The 15,835-nt window shown below is 43.9% G+C and overlaps 1 protein-coding gene across 3 annotated transcripts in view; it reads left to right on the top strand.

The window, feature by feature from the left end:
- Nucleotides 1-15,835, top strand: part of LOC113989358 (Kv channel-interacting protein 1) — a 350,034-nt gene that overhangs the window by 57,698 nt on the left and 276,501 nt on the right. The window contains exon 1 of one of the 3 annotated variants that reach the window (XM_027723847.2): nt 4,343-4,606. The exons of 1 other annotated variant lie outside the window; for it this stretch is intronic. Coding sequence is in view for 1 of the 2 variants with exons in the window: in XM_027723844.2 (XP_027579645.1) it covers nt 4,866-4,926 (61 nt within the window). In the remaining variant the exon portion in view is untranslated. Of the gene's footprint in view, nt 1-4,342; nt 4,927-15,835 lie in introns of those variants that run through there. One more of the 3 variants, XM_027723844.2, reaches the window with a different exon arrangement.

The raw sequence follows: 15,835 nt of genomic DNA, 5'->3' as shown, positions 1-15,835 counted from the left end.
CTGTTGGAGGAATCCATGTCCAGAGTATCACGGGAGCAACTGTACTGTGTCTGTACTGCTTGTCACCATGGGTGGAAGTGGTTTTGTGCTAGAGCACGGACAGTAATTGGGCCAGTGCCAGTGGGTCCCTATTGCAGATTTTTGACCAATCTGCAGTCGTGTGAACACAGCTGAGAGCAGCAGTCCTTGCATTTCTGTGTCAGTGCTCGAGTGACATCATCCCAGCTCCTAGTCTGCTACTTGTATGCTCTCAGTTGCTTGCTGGAAGGATTCTGTTTACATCCAGCCTATAGAGAAACTGCTCTACAGAGTACCTGCTCAGGTGAGCAGAAAATCATCTCTACCTCTGCCTTAAAGTGAAGCACTCCTTGGGTAAATGTAAAATGCTTCCTTGAAACAAGCGTTAGTTACTGGAATATGAAAAAGGAAAGTCCTTTAGTTTAAAGCACATAGAAACTCTGGCCAAGGTCTCCTTCCTAAAATACTCAGAAGGGAAGAGGAGTCAGTCACTTCAAGCTCTATTTAGGCTTTCTAAAACAGAGCCTACCTGGAAGTATTTCAAAGTGATAGATACAGAATGAATGACAAGGGCTTGCTATAGACAGGAAGTTTTCAGGTTTTATTTGTGTTCCTGTTATGTGAGTGCTCATTGCTGTACTTTGAGAGACAAAAAAAATACACCAGAATGAATTTCACCAATGTCCACAAAGTTTTAAAATCTGGGTATATCTGAGGCACTCCCTTGCTAGTGCTGCAGGCAGATGTTTCCACCTGTGCCTTGCAGGAGAGGATGGCTGATAACCCAGGGATGTCCCTAGGTAACAGTGCTTAGGGAGGTGGTGTTTTCCTGATAGTGGTCCAGATTTCTGCATGATGAATAAAAGCCAACCTCCCCCTTTACTTTCCTGTATTTGCCCACAGAAATGCCAGAAATGTGTAGTTCAAGCCAGATACAATGCAGGGGTGGTCTGGCTCCGATTCAGACCAGTACCCATCTTTAGTTGGAAGCAGACCTGATCTTGTGTCAGGGCGCAGAGCCATACCAATCCCTCTGGCCTTGCTCCTGGGAGACTTCCATCCTATACTGATATCAGCTAGCTAGTGATATGACTGCCTAAGTGAAGATGCTATATCTGCATTTATTAAAAATAACGAATTTCTTTTTCTGACCAAGCCTTCTGGCTACATCCAGAATCACTGTTAGTGTCTTACTGCTTTGCTCTGATGTTTCAAAGTCTCACAGATGCTTATTAAGAGCAATAGTATAGAGTTATGAGGCAGAAAGAAATCAGGAAGAGGATCAGTGAATAGTATTAGGTCATGATTCTAGTAGTCAGTAGACAGAGTTTATATAGTATACAGCAGTGATAAAAGGATGGAACATGATTTAATGGTTGGCAGACAACAATGATGGATTGGTGGTAACCAGTGGGGACATATCTGTCTGCTAACCTAGCTCAGGAGAGGGTGTATACAGGCTTCTTCTGGGACAGAGGCATACCCTGATGGACCCTTTGCTGTATCTGTGCATGCCTAGCTTGTGTCTGCCCATCATCTGAGTGACACTTGCGGCCCCTTCTCATGGGGGACTCTCCCCTCCTTAGCGGCGACTGCTGGGATGGTCGCATAAGTCACGTACCTGTTGGGTGAATTTTTGTGGGAAAGGAGGTGGATTTAGGCATAGCACCAGCATCATGAAGTGGTACATACCTTCAGCTATGCAAGCAAGCACTTGAGGACTGTGGTGAATCATACCATGAGAGAGTCCCACAATGTGCCGCCGGAGTTTCTCCCTGCACTGGGAAGTGGGAGGTGGCTGGGCTCTGGTTGCAAATACCTTCTGGGGCTGCAGTCAGGTTCGGCACAACATAGTGTCTCCTTTTCCTGAGGTACTTTTGCTCCTCTGATAGCAGCTCCTATCCAGGATGCTGGCTTAGGTACCCACACTGCTACAACTGTGCATTTCACCATCACCATCACCATTTCACCATCACCATCACAGTGCTCAGGCAGCTTCTTGCCTCTAAAGGAAATACTCTGAAAAATATTCAGCTGCTCAGATAGAGAATGACCACCAGCACTTGTTACATCTCAAAGATTTCTCTCTTAGGTTGATAAATTTGGATGATGATCTTTGGAGAAAGAGAATTCCTGCCTGCTGTGGCAAATACCCTAATTCTTTAGTGGTTATGATGCTTCTGTTCCTCTGAGGTCTTAGTTTTCAGCTGTGAGAGGAAGCATCTGATTTTTGAACTGGGGATTTGGGAATCTCTGCTCATCTGCCAAGGCACGGACATGGTCCCTCTTTTCCTCATTCTTGTATGTTTGAGCCATACAAATAAAAATGCTTGCAACCACTTATCCCTATGATTTCATATGGATCTGTCAATACTGGTTTCCAGCCAAGACAGATCTTTCTTTCAAGTTTCAAAGAAAACTGAATAGTTACATTTGCCCTCTGCTTTCATATGCCATGCTCTTTCAAGTAAACAACAGTGCAGCATCAAGGGTGCAGTTTTGTCTTCCCAGATTACTTCTGTCTCTGGTCTCTCACCATATGGGCAGCCTGATCTGTCACCCCCAGGCCAAGCTCTTTCTGCGTGACTGGGATCCAACCGATGTCAGGAGGAATCCTGAAGCCAGCTATTTTCAAGGTGCTTTTTGATGTAAGGAGGTTAGAGTCAGATGGGGGTTTGTCTCTTCTTCCGAGTAACAAGTGATAGGACAAGAGGAATTGGCCTCAAGGGGAGGTTTAGTTTGGATATTAGGAAAAATTCCTTCACCAAAAGGGTGGTCAAGCACTGGCACAGGCTGCCCAGGGCACTGAGACAGTCACCATTCCTGGAGATACTTAAAAGATGTAGATGGGACACATGGTTGAGTGGCAACTTTGGCAGTGCCTGACTTCTACTAGTGACAGTTTGCTTAGATAGAAGATTCCATTTTTGACATCTTGGAGACATCTGCCGTGGCCTCTGGTCACTCTCCAGCCTTTGATGTCTGCACAAGTGCTAAGAGCAGTGATTTTCCACATGCCCACTGTAGCCTATCTAATATTTTAATGCATAAATGCAAATAAAATATTAATAAAATAAATATAAATATTTAAATTAAAAAAGAGCTTAAGAACCTTGCACAGCTTTTCAGTGCCTGGTAGAGATCGATGTAGTCTGAGGGATCCCCATCTGGATCTGGGTGACTGGAGAAGCCTTTACCCCAGGGGCAGTGGGCCCACAGCTGTGGCTGGCAGGAGGGGAAGAATGAGGGCAGGCAGGGAATGTTGCTCAGGCCAGGATAGGCTCCTCCCACGATGACAAAGGCCCCTGTGTGCCCCAAGTCTCAGGCAGTTTGCACCTACCTGCAAACTGATGTGTTTCAGTTCAGGATTTTGGTATTTAAAACAGTACCTTCACCCAGGCATTCCTCACAAAAAGTTCAATGAGTTGTAAACAAGAAAAAATAAACTATTTTTTGTAATGGCTTTTGGAACCAGGAACTAATGGGAAGCTCTTTGCTGGTATAGGCTGGGGATTGAAATACTGCTGTGCACGCAAAGACAGCATTGCTGCAGCACGTGAGGAGCAGGTGAGGCAGGGCTGCACCTCCAGAGACACCAGTGCTGGACAGCTCCTGATCCTAGGGGAGCTGGCATCTGTGTTTGAGGGAATCTTTACTGCGAAGTTAGAGGAAGGCTGGGGAAACTCAGTGAGACAACATGATATGGTGTCCGGTATAGGAATGAATTTCTTCTGAAAAATACAGTATTTGCACAGGTGCTACCTTAATCTCAGTCACCATGTGAAAGTAGGAAATTAATTCGGGTTTCAAAGCCTGTCTCAGTATATTTAACTCCTTCTGTACCTGAGCACTTGCTATTTCACCTTCTGGGGAAACATAACCAGATGCGTAGCTGATTTTCTGAAACATGACAGAACTGAAAAAAATGCTGGGAACTGTCCTACTTTCTCCTAGCCACTGGATGTTTGCAGAGTTTTGTTTCAACAGCTTATTGGTTTAGTCTCCTTAAAAAGTGTGTGCACATACATACTTGGCAGAAAAATAAGTTATTAACTATCTTGCATGTACTTCTGGTGTTTGAGAGCGGATATGAAGGAAAAGGACTGTGGTGAAATTTTCTGTTTTCCCCCATTGCACTTAGTAATTTTCCTCTGACTTTTCTGCTTGAGAAGACTGTTGAAAATTGCTGCTTCCCACCTTTCTGTCAGACTCTTAATTAGCAGGAGCACGCAGCCCGCACAGCTGGGGCTTTGATGCCTTGCTCACTATCGCTTCCCACTCAGATTTCTGTTCATTCAGAGTTGGTACCCAGCCCAAAGCCCTGGCTTCCCCTCCGAGCCCCTCAGCATGCCTACAGGACTCCAGTTTAGTATTCACTGGAAGAGCTGCACTGATGCTTTCTCGCTAGACCTACAGGCTGCTGGTTGGAGCCATAAGGGAACAGGAGGAAGAATTACCCTGTGTGTTTATGTGGCTGTGCTCCAGTAAATATTTTGATGCATCTACTGCCAGCTCTGGTCTGAGGGAATCTACCTAGCATTTAAATTTTGATGGGGAGCTGTTTTGAATAATAACAGTGCAGCCGGCTGTGAGTCAGTGCATGTGTGTTGACTGAAAAAAAAACCTCAAAGCTTAACGCTTGCTGAACGCTGAGCTGCAGTGCTTTGCTTTTTCCCTCCTCCTTCCTTCTTTTCTTTCTTCTCTTGACTTCCTCTCTTTTGCTTTGTTTTTGGGGGCATTTCACATAGATTTTATTCACTGTCAGTGGAGGGGTAGGGTAAGAATATTTAAAAAAAAAATCCCAGCCAAAATAAATCCTCCTCAAAAACTCACGAGTAGCTTTTGCAATGGGTGCTGTAATGGGTACATTCTCTTCTCTACAAACAAAACAAAGAAGACCATCAAAAGGTAAGACCTCCTATTATGCTTTTTCTGTCCCTTTCGTATATTTGCTGTGGGAGAAATTTGTATTAGGAAGGGAGAATATGAACATGTGCCACTTGCAAGGAACCTGGCAACGTTTTTCTGAGCTGTAATTTGCAGAGGAGAGTGGGATGCAATGTGGTGGGAAAAACCTGTGGGCATGACAAAATTGCTGTGGAGGAGCTTGGGGGTTGAAAAACATCTGAAATACTGTAATCCTTCATGCAGGCATGTATGAGGAGGAGAAACTCAGTGGCTCCATATGCAGAGCACTTGCAGAAGAGACCTGTTTATTTCCAAATCCCATGCTTTATAAACCCTTTGAATAGGAAATAAAATGTAGATACACAGCAAATTCTTCCCAATGCCTTGGGGTTTCTGTCTCAAGAAGTATTGTTAGAGTCAGTGTTGCATATTCAGTAATCCAACACCAAGTGTGCAGTACTAATGATGTGTGTTTTATAAAGATTATCGAGAGGGGAAAAAATTAGGATGTTTTTGTAAAGAAGGAGAGGAGCAGAAGCTCATAAAAAATGAGAGAGTAAGCAGCAATCCCAGGAATTTCAATCCTTAAATCCATAAATATTGTCTGTAAATACTGATTTTTCAGGAGGTCTGGTTTTTGTAGTATTTGCTTGAGCTTTGCTCAGTTTTTTTCAGGGTTAATTCAAGAATTCTAGGGTGTTGCTGAGCAGAAAGTTGAAAGCACTGTCAGGGGCACATCTATACTGTACAGAATGAGTATTGTTTGGAAAACAAAAGGAACGACTCTGTAACTTCAGCAAGTCTTTCTGCTATTTGTAAATATTCCCTGCCAGAACCTCTGCATTTAACAGTCTCTCAATATTCCCAGGATAGATCTCCTTTTCCACTGGATCTGTAGCTCAGTTATATATACTTTTGAACTGCAAGTTGGTATGTATTTTCTTTCAATTTAAATTAAAAACTAACTTAGGAAATATCAAACACCAAGTAATCACTCAAAAGAGAAATGGGCACAAGCTGTGCCGGGGATTTAATTGTGGTAAGTTCGTGAACAAGTGTAAAATTCTGCATTCCTGGTAACAGTAAGGTAATGTTTTACCTTAGAGTGTGTGTACATGGTTTACAGTTCACCTTCCTGTGTTATTATAATGCACCCATGATTGTACAGTTGTCTGGGACATGTACGGTATTACTTTTAATGCCGGGATAGCTGTATTACTGTCTAAGCACTGAGTTACACCTGCAGCTGGGAGACTCGTGTTTAGGCACTGAAGTACAGAAGACTGAGCAGGATGTACTGGGCATGATGGCTGCTGTGTCACCAAGGGGAGTCTTGTCCACCTGAAAGAAACCTGAGAGCTGAAGCTGATTTCCGCTAAACATAGATAGTTTGTGGTTGAACATAACTTTTCTCTGTGACTTTGTTGTCTTGTGATTGGCTCAATTATCTAGTGGATACAAGCCACTGCTTTTTGTTGGAGGTCACGAGCAGTAAAAATCCACCATCTGGTCACACATTTTTACCTTTAAAATGGAATTCAATCTTCCTGATGCGTGCTGGCAGTGGTTATTCAGCTATATTTATCAATACTTGTGTTTCCAGAGTTATCTCCTCTTGGCTCTGATGTGTTATCCACATGATGTTGCTGGTTAGTAGAGCACCCAGTTGGAAAAAGCAATTTGGAGGAAATTCCTTTGATTTTCTTAGCTATTTTCAAAGCCAGTACAGAATTTTATACCTTTATAGGTTTACCTGTCAGAAAAGAGCATTACAGAACAACGCTGCTGGTTTTGGCTGTCTTCAGCCAGTTGCAGATGTTTCTCTAGATTGATGCCCAAATGATCCCTCAGATCTCCAGACAGGAGTGGCAGAGGCAGGTTTGCTGGTGTATTTTACACTGACTGTTAGCACTTCACCCTGCCGGCCACAAAACACTAATGTGTGCTGGGCTTGAATACAATCTGAAATTGTTATTTGTCTGTGAGCTAAATAGTTGGTAGAAGTCAATCACCGCTACATGATGGAGTCCTTAGTATTGTCCACATGTTCTCTCAGCATCTCTTCCAGCCCTCAGTCATCCTGGTGGCCTCTGCTGGACCATATTCTAGCATATGCACATCTGTCTTGTTCTGGTGAGCCCCAAACTGGCCCCAGCACCCTGGATGTGTTTGCCCAAGTGCTGAGCAGAGGGGAAGGATCACTTGTCCCACTGCTGGCTGCACAGCTGTTGGGGCTTCTCTGCCAGATGGCAGGTGGTTGGTGATGCCTGGGTGTTACTGCTCTATTGGATATTGCTATATCTGTCTTTGATTGAGAAAAGTTTTTATTTTATTATTAGATTATCACATATTATTATCTTATTTATTTTTTATTATATTTATCTATGTGCTTATTTGACTATTTCAGAACTTTATGAAGGAGTTAAATATCGCTGGTAAAACAAGAACTCGGAGAAATACTTGTAACAGTTGTATCCACACCTCTGCAAATGCTCTCTTGTCCTGGTAAATATGCGCTCTTCTGAGCCTTTTTTAGCTAAACACCTCCACCTGAAGCTCTGTATCTCTTGTGTAATAAAGTAAAATCAAAAAAACAGGCATTGTTTCAAGAAAAGATAAAATAAACAGGTCATGCCTAAAGTGAGGAGTTCCAGAGATCAGTTAATACCAGTAAGCACATGGTGGGTCAGGGCAGAGTGGGCTCAAGTGGCCCGTGCTGAACTCTTCCAGCTTCAGCACACGTCACTGCTCCTCTGCCTGTGCTGTTCCCCCTCATGTCCTGGTTGTGGGTGTGTCCAGAGTGGGACTGGAGGCTGGTTTGGTTATTCCAGCTATGAGCAGCAATGCTGGAGAGGTCATAGTGTAGCACTGTTCAAGAGTACAAGATTTAATTCCTCGTTCTAGTGAAAATGGGGAGCCTGAATCATTAAGGCAGGAGTGACACAGAAATTGTCTTCAAGCGGAGAGCAGTGGTCCATCAAGCGTGAGCTCTTGTCTCTGAGAGAGAGACCGTGGGTCTGTAGAGGAGGAGACCATTTGCTTGGCTCGAATGTGGAAACTTAATCCAATGTAATTGCATTTTGTCCTGGTGGGTTGGGACACCCTGTCCTGATGGATAAAGATGGATAAAGATTTCTGCTTCTTAGACTTGCAATCCTATCAGTAAAGCTGCAGAAGCTTTCCCTGTTTGCTGTAGTGTCCCTGGATGGTCTGTGAGATTTGTGCTGTTTGCTTTGGGAGTGGCTTGGGGCAGTTCCACCAATTATTTGTATATTTCATTAGAAATCATTTCCCGTGATCTCCTTGACTGATGATGTTTTAACTTCATTCATTGTTGGGATTCTCGTCTGCCGTTTCCAGCATTCTTAGTTGGCCCACTAAAAGATAATACCTCTTTCCACCCTGTTCACTTTGCTTGTATCTCAGGCCAGCTTTCCTGGGATGCTGGTGGAACCTGGCCGAGGTCCTGGAGACAAGCTGACAGTGAGCCAGCAGCAAAGGTGGCTAGTGGCCTCGTGGGCTGTTCTTGGCAGAGCACCTCCAGCAGATCAAGGGAAGTGATACTCCTCCTCTGCACAGCACTGGTGAGACACAGTGCTGTGTCTGGTGCTGGGCTCCCCTGTATGGAAGACGTGAGGACTTACTGGCCTTAGTACACTGAAGAGTCACGAGGAATATTAGTCAATTGGAGCATCTTACAAACAGGGAGAGACTGAGAGAACTGTGATTGTTCACCCTGCAGCAGAGGAGGCTCAGGGAGGTCTTAATCATGGTGTATAAATGCCTGATGTGGAGAGCAGAGGTGTTGGAGCCAGGCTCTTCTCTGGTGCCCAGGGACAGGTGAAGGGGCAACAGGCACAAACTGAAATACAAGAAATTCCACCTTAATATAAGAAAAAGAAATTACTGTGAAAGTGACTGAACACTCCCCAGAGAGACTGTGGAGTCTTCAAGCTTGGACATACTCAAAACCCAACTGGATACAGTCATGAGCAACTTGTTGTAGTTAACCCTGCCTTGAGGAGGGAACTGGAGGTCCCTTCCAACCTTATCCACACTCTGACTCTGGGGTTACTGTCACTTTAAAAACCCTAAAGATACAAGGATTTGGGTTACTAGGAAGAGACATTCAGAGGTCAATATGACGCAAATGCCAACAAAACTGAGGAGTGCTTAGACAGATGTAGTAGTTAGTGCTTAGACAGATGATTGAGATGGACTTGAGAATTTCAAGCTGCTGGTATATCCTCCTGCAAACATAAGCAATAAAGCAATAAATGAGGAGAAAAAAAAAAACCAGAAAAAAACACAGAACTAAAAGATAGAGGGCCAGCACAGCAGATAATACACACAGAAATGCACCTCTGGTTTCAACTAGATGCAGAAATAGAGATTTTTTTGTGTTTTTACAGTCTGCATCCAATCATGACCAAATTTGTGGCTAGAATCAGCCATTTCCATATTCGTCATGGAAACGTTCCATTTAGCAGATTGCTAAAGCAGGGGGACTTTCTTGTTTTGACTGCTCTCTGTACCTCTGGGTTCTTTTGTTTGTTCTTTCATTTGTTCTTTTGTTTGTTCTTTCTGTTCTCTAAGTCCACACAGCCCCTCCAGTGAAAGTGAAATATGACTTGACTGTTTTTCAATACCTGAATCTTGTTTGGGCTTAGAGCTACAGGCTGCAGCTCTGACCCCCAGATCAGCAGCAAGCAGCACCACTTTCAGTTGATAATCTGACTCTGTTAAATGTGAGTAACCATGTTTTGATCCAAGACCACCCAAACCTAAAGTAGCAAGAGGAGTCTGGTGCAGTTTAATTTTGCTAGAGCTAACAGCAAAAATTTTGCTTAAAATGTCAGTTGTGCCATTTTTATAGTGAGCAATTTCTAGGCTTTGTTTTGAAATGGCTTATTGTCCAAAATTATCAGATTTTGTGCCTGACCAGCTGTATTTTCAACTGTTTTACTTACTAGGAAACCAAGTCTGCTTGACTCGGCAGTCTTCATAAGAACATCAGATTGCCCTGAGGTCCTATGGTTGCTGGGTCATGGCTGTGCCCTTTCACTTCCCTGTACTAGAACAACCTGCTTCTCTGCTCAAAAGGTGAAAAAATGGTTCAGCAGTGTTTTGAGGAATAGGCCCTTGTCAACCTTAGCCATGGAATGGAGATGATAGATTTGGGCACAGAAGCTGCCCTGTGATTTACTTTGCCTGGTACACGCTGTTGCAAAAGAAAAGCTGTGAAGTTGCCCTTCTCTTGCATCTGCTCCTCAAAGAAACTTGAAAGCCTGCCACTGCTGTGAACGAATGTGTGTGCCCTAAAGAGACTCAGGCTGTACGGCCCTGTGCCCTGATTATTTCCTTAGCAGAGTGAACATTAGTGCTCACTGTTTTCCCGACCACGTGGCTGACGCACCTGCGATGGGTGGCATGGAGGTGAGGGAGTTGTTTGCCCCAGCTTTCCTGTGTCCTCCCAACAAGAGCTCACCTGAGCGTGGGGTTAGAGGTGAGCAGGACTTATGGACTCATGACTGCTTCCATTCCCCACTCCTCCATCTTTCAGCCAAAATTTCCTTAGCTCCCATGCGGTTGCTAGATCTAAATTTCTTCCTTTACCTTCAATCGACTCCTGGCATTGAGGCAGAGGGATCTCAAATAGCTATTTTTAAGAGTGGATAGCAATGACAAAATTAAAATAAGCTCTGTGTGTCCCTGATTGCTTCCCAGAGGCATATAGCTCCTGCCTGATATGTTGAAGTCAGAGCCAGTTTGGAGGTTTGGAATAAAGTGAAATGGACGGAGGAAAGTACCCTGCATAGTGTTCTATGTTGCATTAGCATGTGTATATGCTGACTTCCTGCCTATAGGCAAGGGCACCGTGTGCCTCTGCTGCATGCAGCATGTCCACACAGAGCCATGAAACCCACTACAAAGAAAACAGGTGATTAGAGACTTCAGCTCTGCATGCTAGTGGGCTGCAGTGCTTTAAAGTTTCATTTTGTTCCACAATAATTTAAAAGGGTAAATCAGAAAATACTTTCCAACTTTAAAATTCCAACCTTGGTAGTCTTCCAGCCTTTATCATCACCAGCTCTTTCCAGTGTGCATTACTTCATATTTGATGGGTGGAATGGGCACTAGGAAGCACTGGGATTTTTTGCAACTGAAAAAATTTAACACTGTAGATGCAAAAAGCTTGGAACTCAACACTGTGCAGAAGTTCTGAGCAATTCCTAGCTTTACAGTTTTTAATGTCACCAAATATGTAAACAGGAGTCAGTAAGGGTTGTATAATTTTTTGAGGAAAAAAATCTGTAATAAAGCAGACCAAGGTAAACCGTAGCTACTCATTCTGATTTTAGTAAAACATGAGGGCAAAATAAAAATCTTTTATTTCTCCACTTATAAACCTACAGTCAAAAAGTTTATCTTGTTATTTAGTTATAATCTGTTAAAAACCCTGAAGCTTTACAAATTTTTCAAATAGTGGGGTTTTTTTAACTGAAATGTTTCATTAATCAAAATAGTTATTTATTACGATTATTCACCAAAACTTCCAAACCCTTTATTGGCTTGTGATTTTATCGTAGCTTTAGATGTGAATGCATAAGTGTGACTGCTGAAGTACTTCATTGCAATGGGGGATGGACCTGGGTGATTATGTCAAGTGTTGTGTTTCTTATTCAAAATCATTACCCACAAAATGACATGGCACAGAGATGCAGAAATTTTGGATATCTGTTCAGGGTCTCTTCATCATGTCACTGCTCACACCATGGCTATTTGTAAAGTAAGAACCTTCTGCATTTCTCTGAGAGGCATTTTCGAGCAGGTGCAGAGTCCTCTAGGCACCCCATGCAGAAGGGGACCCAATGGGATTGGGTACCGACTGGGAAATGCAGGAGCTGTATAGTAGCACAGCAGCATTTTAAACCAAAATATATTTATGGTTCTAAGGAAGGTATTTAATTTTTCTCCTTTTATTTAATCTGAGGTGCCAGAGCAAAGGGTAATAATTGTCATTATAAGATGGATTGTATTTAACAAACCAAAAATTATTAAAAGTGTAAACTGCATCCATATTTTCAAAATAAGTCAAAACTGAAGGCAGTTTTGCCCAGATGTCTCCAATCTGTGTTTGTGGCTGTCACTGCGGGGTGGTGTTTTGGTCTGGACTGAAAAGAGTACAGATAGTGGGCAGTTCGTTTCTACCTCATTTCTGCTGGCGCTGCTTGGGGTAGGGAGTGTCTGGCCAGTTTGAACAAAGCACAGTAGACAAGAGCTGAAGTTCACAGGCAGGATGGTGGCTGGCGGGAGGCAGGAAGGACTGAGTCCAGCAGGCAGCTGTGGGGCAGCAGAGTTGCCGAACTGGTACCTGTAAGTAGGCTGAGGGAGGCTGGGCAGCTGGGAGGGTATGTGGCACCAGGATATTTTAAGGAAGATATGAACAGGGTAACAGAGCTGTCCTTTCCTGGCAGAGCTCTACTGCATCTGTTTGGCTTTCCTCAATCCAAACATTACTTTCTTGACATATTCAACAAGCACAGCTCTTCGCACACACACCACTGTTTGCTTTTCTCTTGCTCCAGAAAAACTCTCCTCCTCCAAGCTCATTCTGTGGGCTGGTTGGGAAGTGCCCAAAATTTCTGTAGATGGCCACAGGTCATTTTATATTGTGGTTGAGGACAGCTAATGCAGAACACAGTTGTCAGTATACATGTTGCGCTGCTGGAGGCAGGTTTCTGGGAAACTGGGAGACCCTGGCATCGTTCTACTGAGGAGTTCTTAGTGGAACAGGAGAGTGTCACCTTGGAGGGGGGAGCTGAATTACAGCCTGCCAGAGATCAGTGCTGAACATCAGTGGCATTTATTGCTCTGACAGAATAAATATTTCTGCCTGACAAATTTATATGCAAGAAAATATGGATGAAACAAGCCATGTTCACAAGATTTACCTGGTTAGAGCATGGTTTCAGAAGCACAGCTCAAATGTTTTGACAACAGTTCTAACTTTGCTGTCTGCAGCCAGGTACGTTTTCCCAGGCTGCTGTTGCACTGTTGTAGTGAGCGATGCTACACATCAGTCCCATAGATTTTTTGATTATCAACTGAAACCTCAGGCAAGGCCCCTGATTTAGCACATCAGACTGCATGAGCTGAGGCTTGTTTTCTGTGGGGTACACACAGCCCTGGGAAAGATAATGCTGTTAGCTCTCCAGCTGCAAAATATTGGGAGCCAGCAAACATCCTGTGGGAAATGACAATTTCCCTTTGGGAAACTGTTCCATCCCATGCAGATGAGCCCTATGATGGGGCTCAGCACCCCTTTATGTTCCCAATCTATAGTTCAAGGGACTTGTGTGTTGCCATCTGAACAGGGAGCAGTGCATGAAAATTAAAAATGGGAAGCAGGAAACTTTTGTACCTGTGCAGAGAGGTTTGCTGTGTGCTAATCCTAACAACCAGTGTAATCGAATTGCACACTGGTTTACATGCTTCGCTGGGAGAGTCCGACATGAGCTCAAACTGTGATATTGGCATCCCAGGAATTGAAGGCATGTCCTTGTGTGGATCTGAATCCCTGTAACATGACGTTTGTTTTAACTAATATTTTAACATGTGAGCTGACATAAGATCTGGTTTGCAGTCTTGTGCTGACAAGCAGACACAGAGCTGCATTAGGGCATGAAGAAAATTCTGCCAAGGTGGTCATTTGTATGCAGTTCTGCAAGGGAAATCTGGTCCCACAAGATCCTATCCTGTTTGTGTAGGCAGCAATTGGACCTGTATGCAGATCAGGTTTTGTGCTGAGACAGAAAGTCAACCAGAGACTGGTCTTTCAGGAAAGTGCCTTTCATTTCCAGGGCTTTAAGACATCAAAAGGGGCTATTTACATTAGCAATTTGGCATCCTCTGCTTGGCAGGAGTTGAGGACATTACAGTTGAGCTACTGCCCTATCAGTTCTAATCACCTCTCTGATCAAGCACTGGGCTGCACGTGGCTCACTGCAGCCCTCCAGGAAAATATGCTGTCAAAAAAAGGGAATATTCTAATCAGGCATTTTCTGGGTGATACCCTCAGCTACAGCACTTTACATGACCACATTTGCATTCTTTTTTAGCTGATGCTACCTCTTCTTTTTCCTCTATCCTTACTATTGATGGAGGTGAAGTACTTGCAGTTCAAAAGTTCACGTGGCGCAGGAGATGAATGTGCTATGTGCACTTTCCTCGGGCGCTGGTTGCTGCGACTGCTCAGCAGTGTCCAAGAGAGAGCACAGCAATGTGCCATTCGGAATGTGACCACAGCCTGGCTCACGGCCAGGTGAATATTGTGTGGGGTAAACGTGGGGCTATATCTGTTACAGTAAAGGCTTTCTCATGTTGTGTGTACTACTGGTTTGTAAAAACTACAAAGCCAATAGTTGTTAAACTAGAAGTTTGGTTCAAACCTGAAACTTTTCTTTACCCCTGCAGAGTTTGTGAGATGTTTTGGAAACTGAAAATGCTTTGACTTGGAATGAATTTTGTCATGGCTCTTTGCACTGTTTGTTTTTAATAAAACGGTGTCTCTTTATGAGTTGTCCTGGAAATCCTTAAGGTGGTAACAGTTCTTCACCTCCATCTGGATCGAAACCAGGCCAACAGTTGTTAGAAGCTGCTGGGGTGTGCTGGAGCCGAGGCCAAGCTCATGGTGCTGGCAGAGCTGCGAAACACAAGCACAGCTTTGGTTCTACCCTTTAGTAGGCATCTGGTCTTTCTGAGGGACACACTCCTGCTTGGAGACCAGTGCCCTAAAATGCTCAGCATAGTTTAAGGTCAGACACCATATTTTGAGTTAATATGCCTGAATTCTGTGTGTAAAAATAGTTTAAAATAGATAAACAAATACAAGTAAATGCAAGAGGCAGGTACATATTGGTAATGTTTCCCAGCTGCAAGAATGTTTGAAATCCTACTGAATTCCTGAATAAACAGAAGCGAGGGAGCACACCTTGGGTCCTCTCCCTGCTTCTCTGAAGAGGAACTTTCCTGTAGAACCCTGCACAAATCGTGCTTGTTTACTTAATGTGTATGTTTCTGTTCTGTTAGCCATGAAGGCAGAGCAATCTGTTTAAAGAGCTTCATTTCCCAGTAAATTAAACTGCTGAGGCAGGATGAGGAGGGGACAATGATGTGGGAGATCTGATTTCGCCTGTGCTTTCCCTGTGACCTGGTGCAAGTGCCAGGTCTGCATCTCCACAACTCCTGCTGCTCTGTATTTGCCAGTCTGTGGGTTCGGGATGTGATCCTGCCAAGCCGCAGAGCACTGGTGCCCCTGGGCATTCTCACCGGCGCCCCTGGGCATTCTCACCGGCTTGCTGTCCTTGTTCGTGCAATAGCTGTTAGAGATGTAGAGTTTTGCCTAAGTTAATTGCTTATCACTTGCCTGCTTGTTGTGATTTAGTTTTATTGTATTTTGTAAGCATTATGAGATAGCTCCCAACCATGTGGAATTTAGGAGAGTGGGAGGGCAAAGCTAAGGCATCGTTATTCATGTTCTGAGTGCTGCTTTGCAGTGTCAGACAGCACAGAGACCATGCTGCTGAGCACCATGCTGCAGGGGTATTTTGAGATCAGTAATGGTTGTGGACAGTGGTCACAGGGCTCCAATAAAAACATTTGTGATCATCAACCAAAGGGAATGTTTGAGTGTGTCCCTTTGCCTGGTTTGGATTGGGCAGAAAAAGCTGGGAACCTGCAGAGCCAGGGTGGGCTGCGTGTGCATGGAAATCAGCATCACCTTCCTGAGGGGTCTGTGTGGTGTTTACCATAAGATATTGTACAGAGTGAACAGCACTCAGCAGTAACTGGTTAAATCTTTGTTTTTTAAATTCTGTGTGCACTTCTGAATGTGTCCTTATTCTGA

The sequence above is a fragment of the Pipra filicauda genome, unplaced genomic scaffold (assembly GCF_003945595.2).
Source record: "Pipra filicauda isolate LSUMZ 115617 unplaced genomic scaffold, ASM394559v2 scaffold498_size1627759_pilon, whole genome shotgun sequence".
NCBI classification, from domain to species: domain Eukaryota; kingdom Metazoa; phylum Chordata; class Aves; order Passeriformes; family Pipridae; genus Pipra; species Pipra filicauda.
The sequence above is the reverse complement of the archived record's forward strand: the minus strand, read 5'-3'. Positions and strand labels throughout refer to the sequence as shown.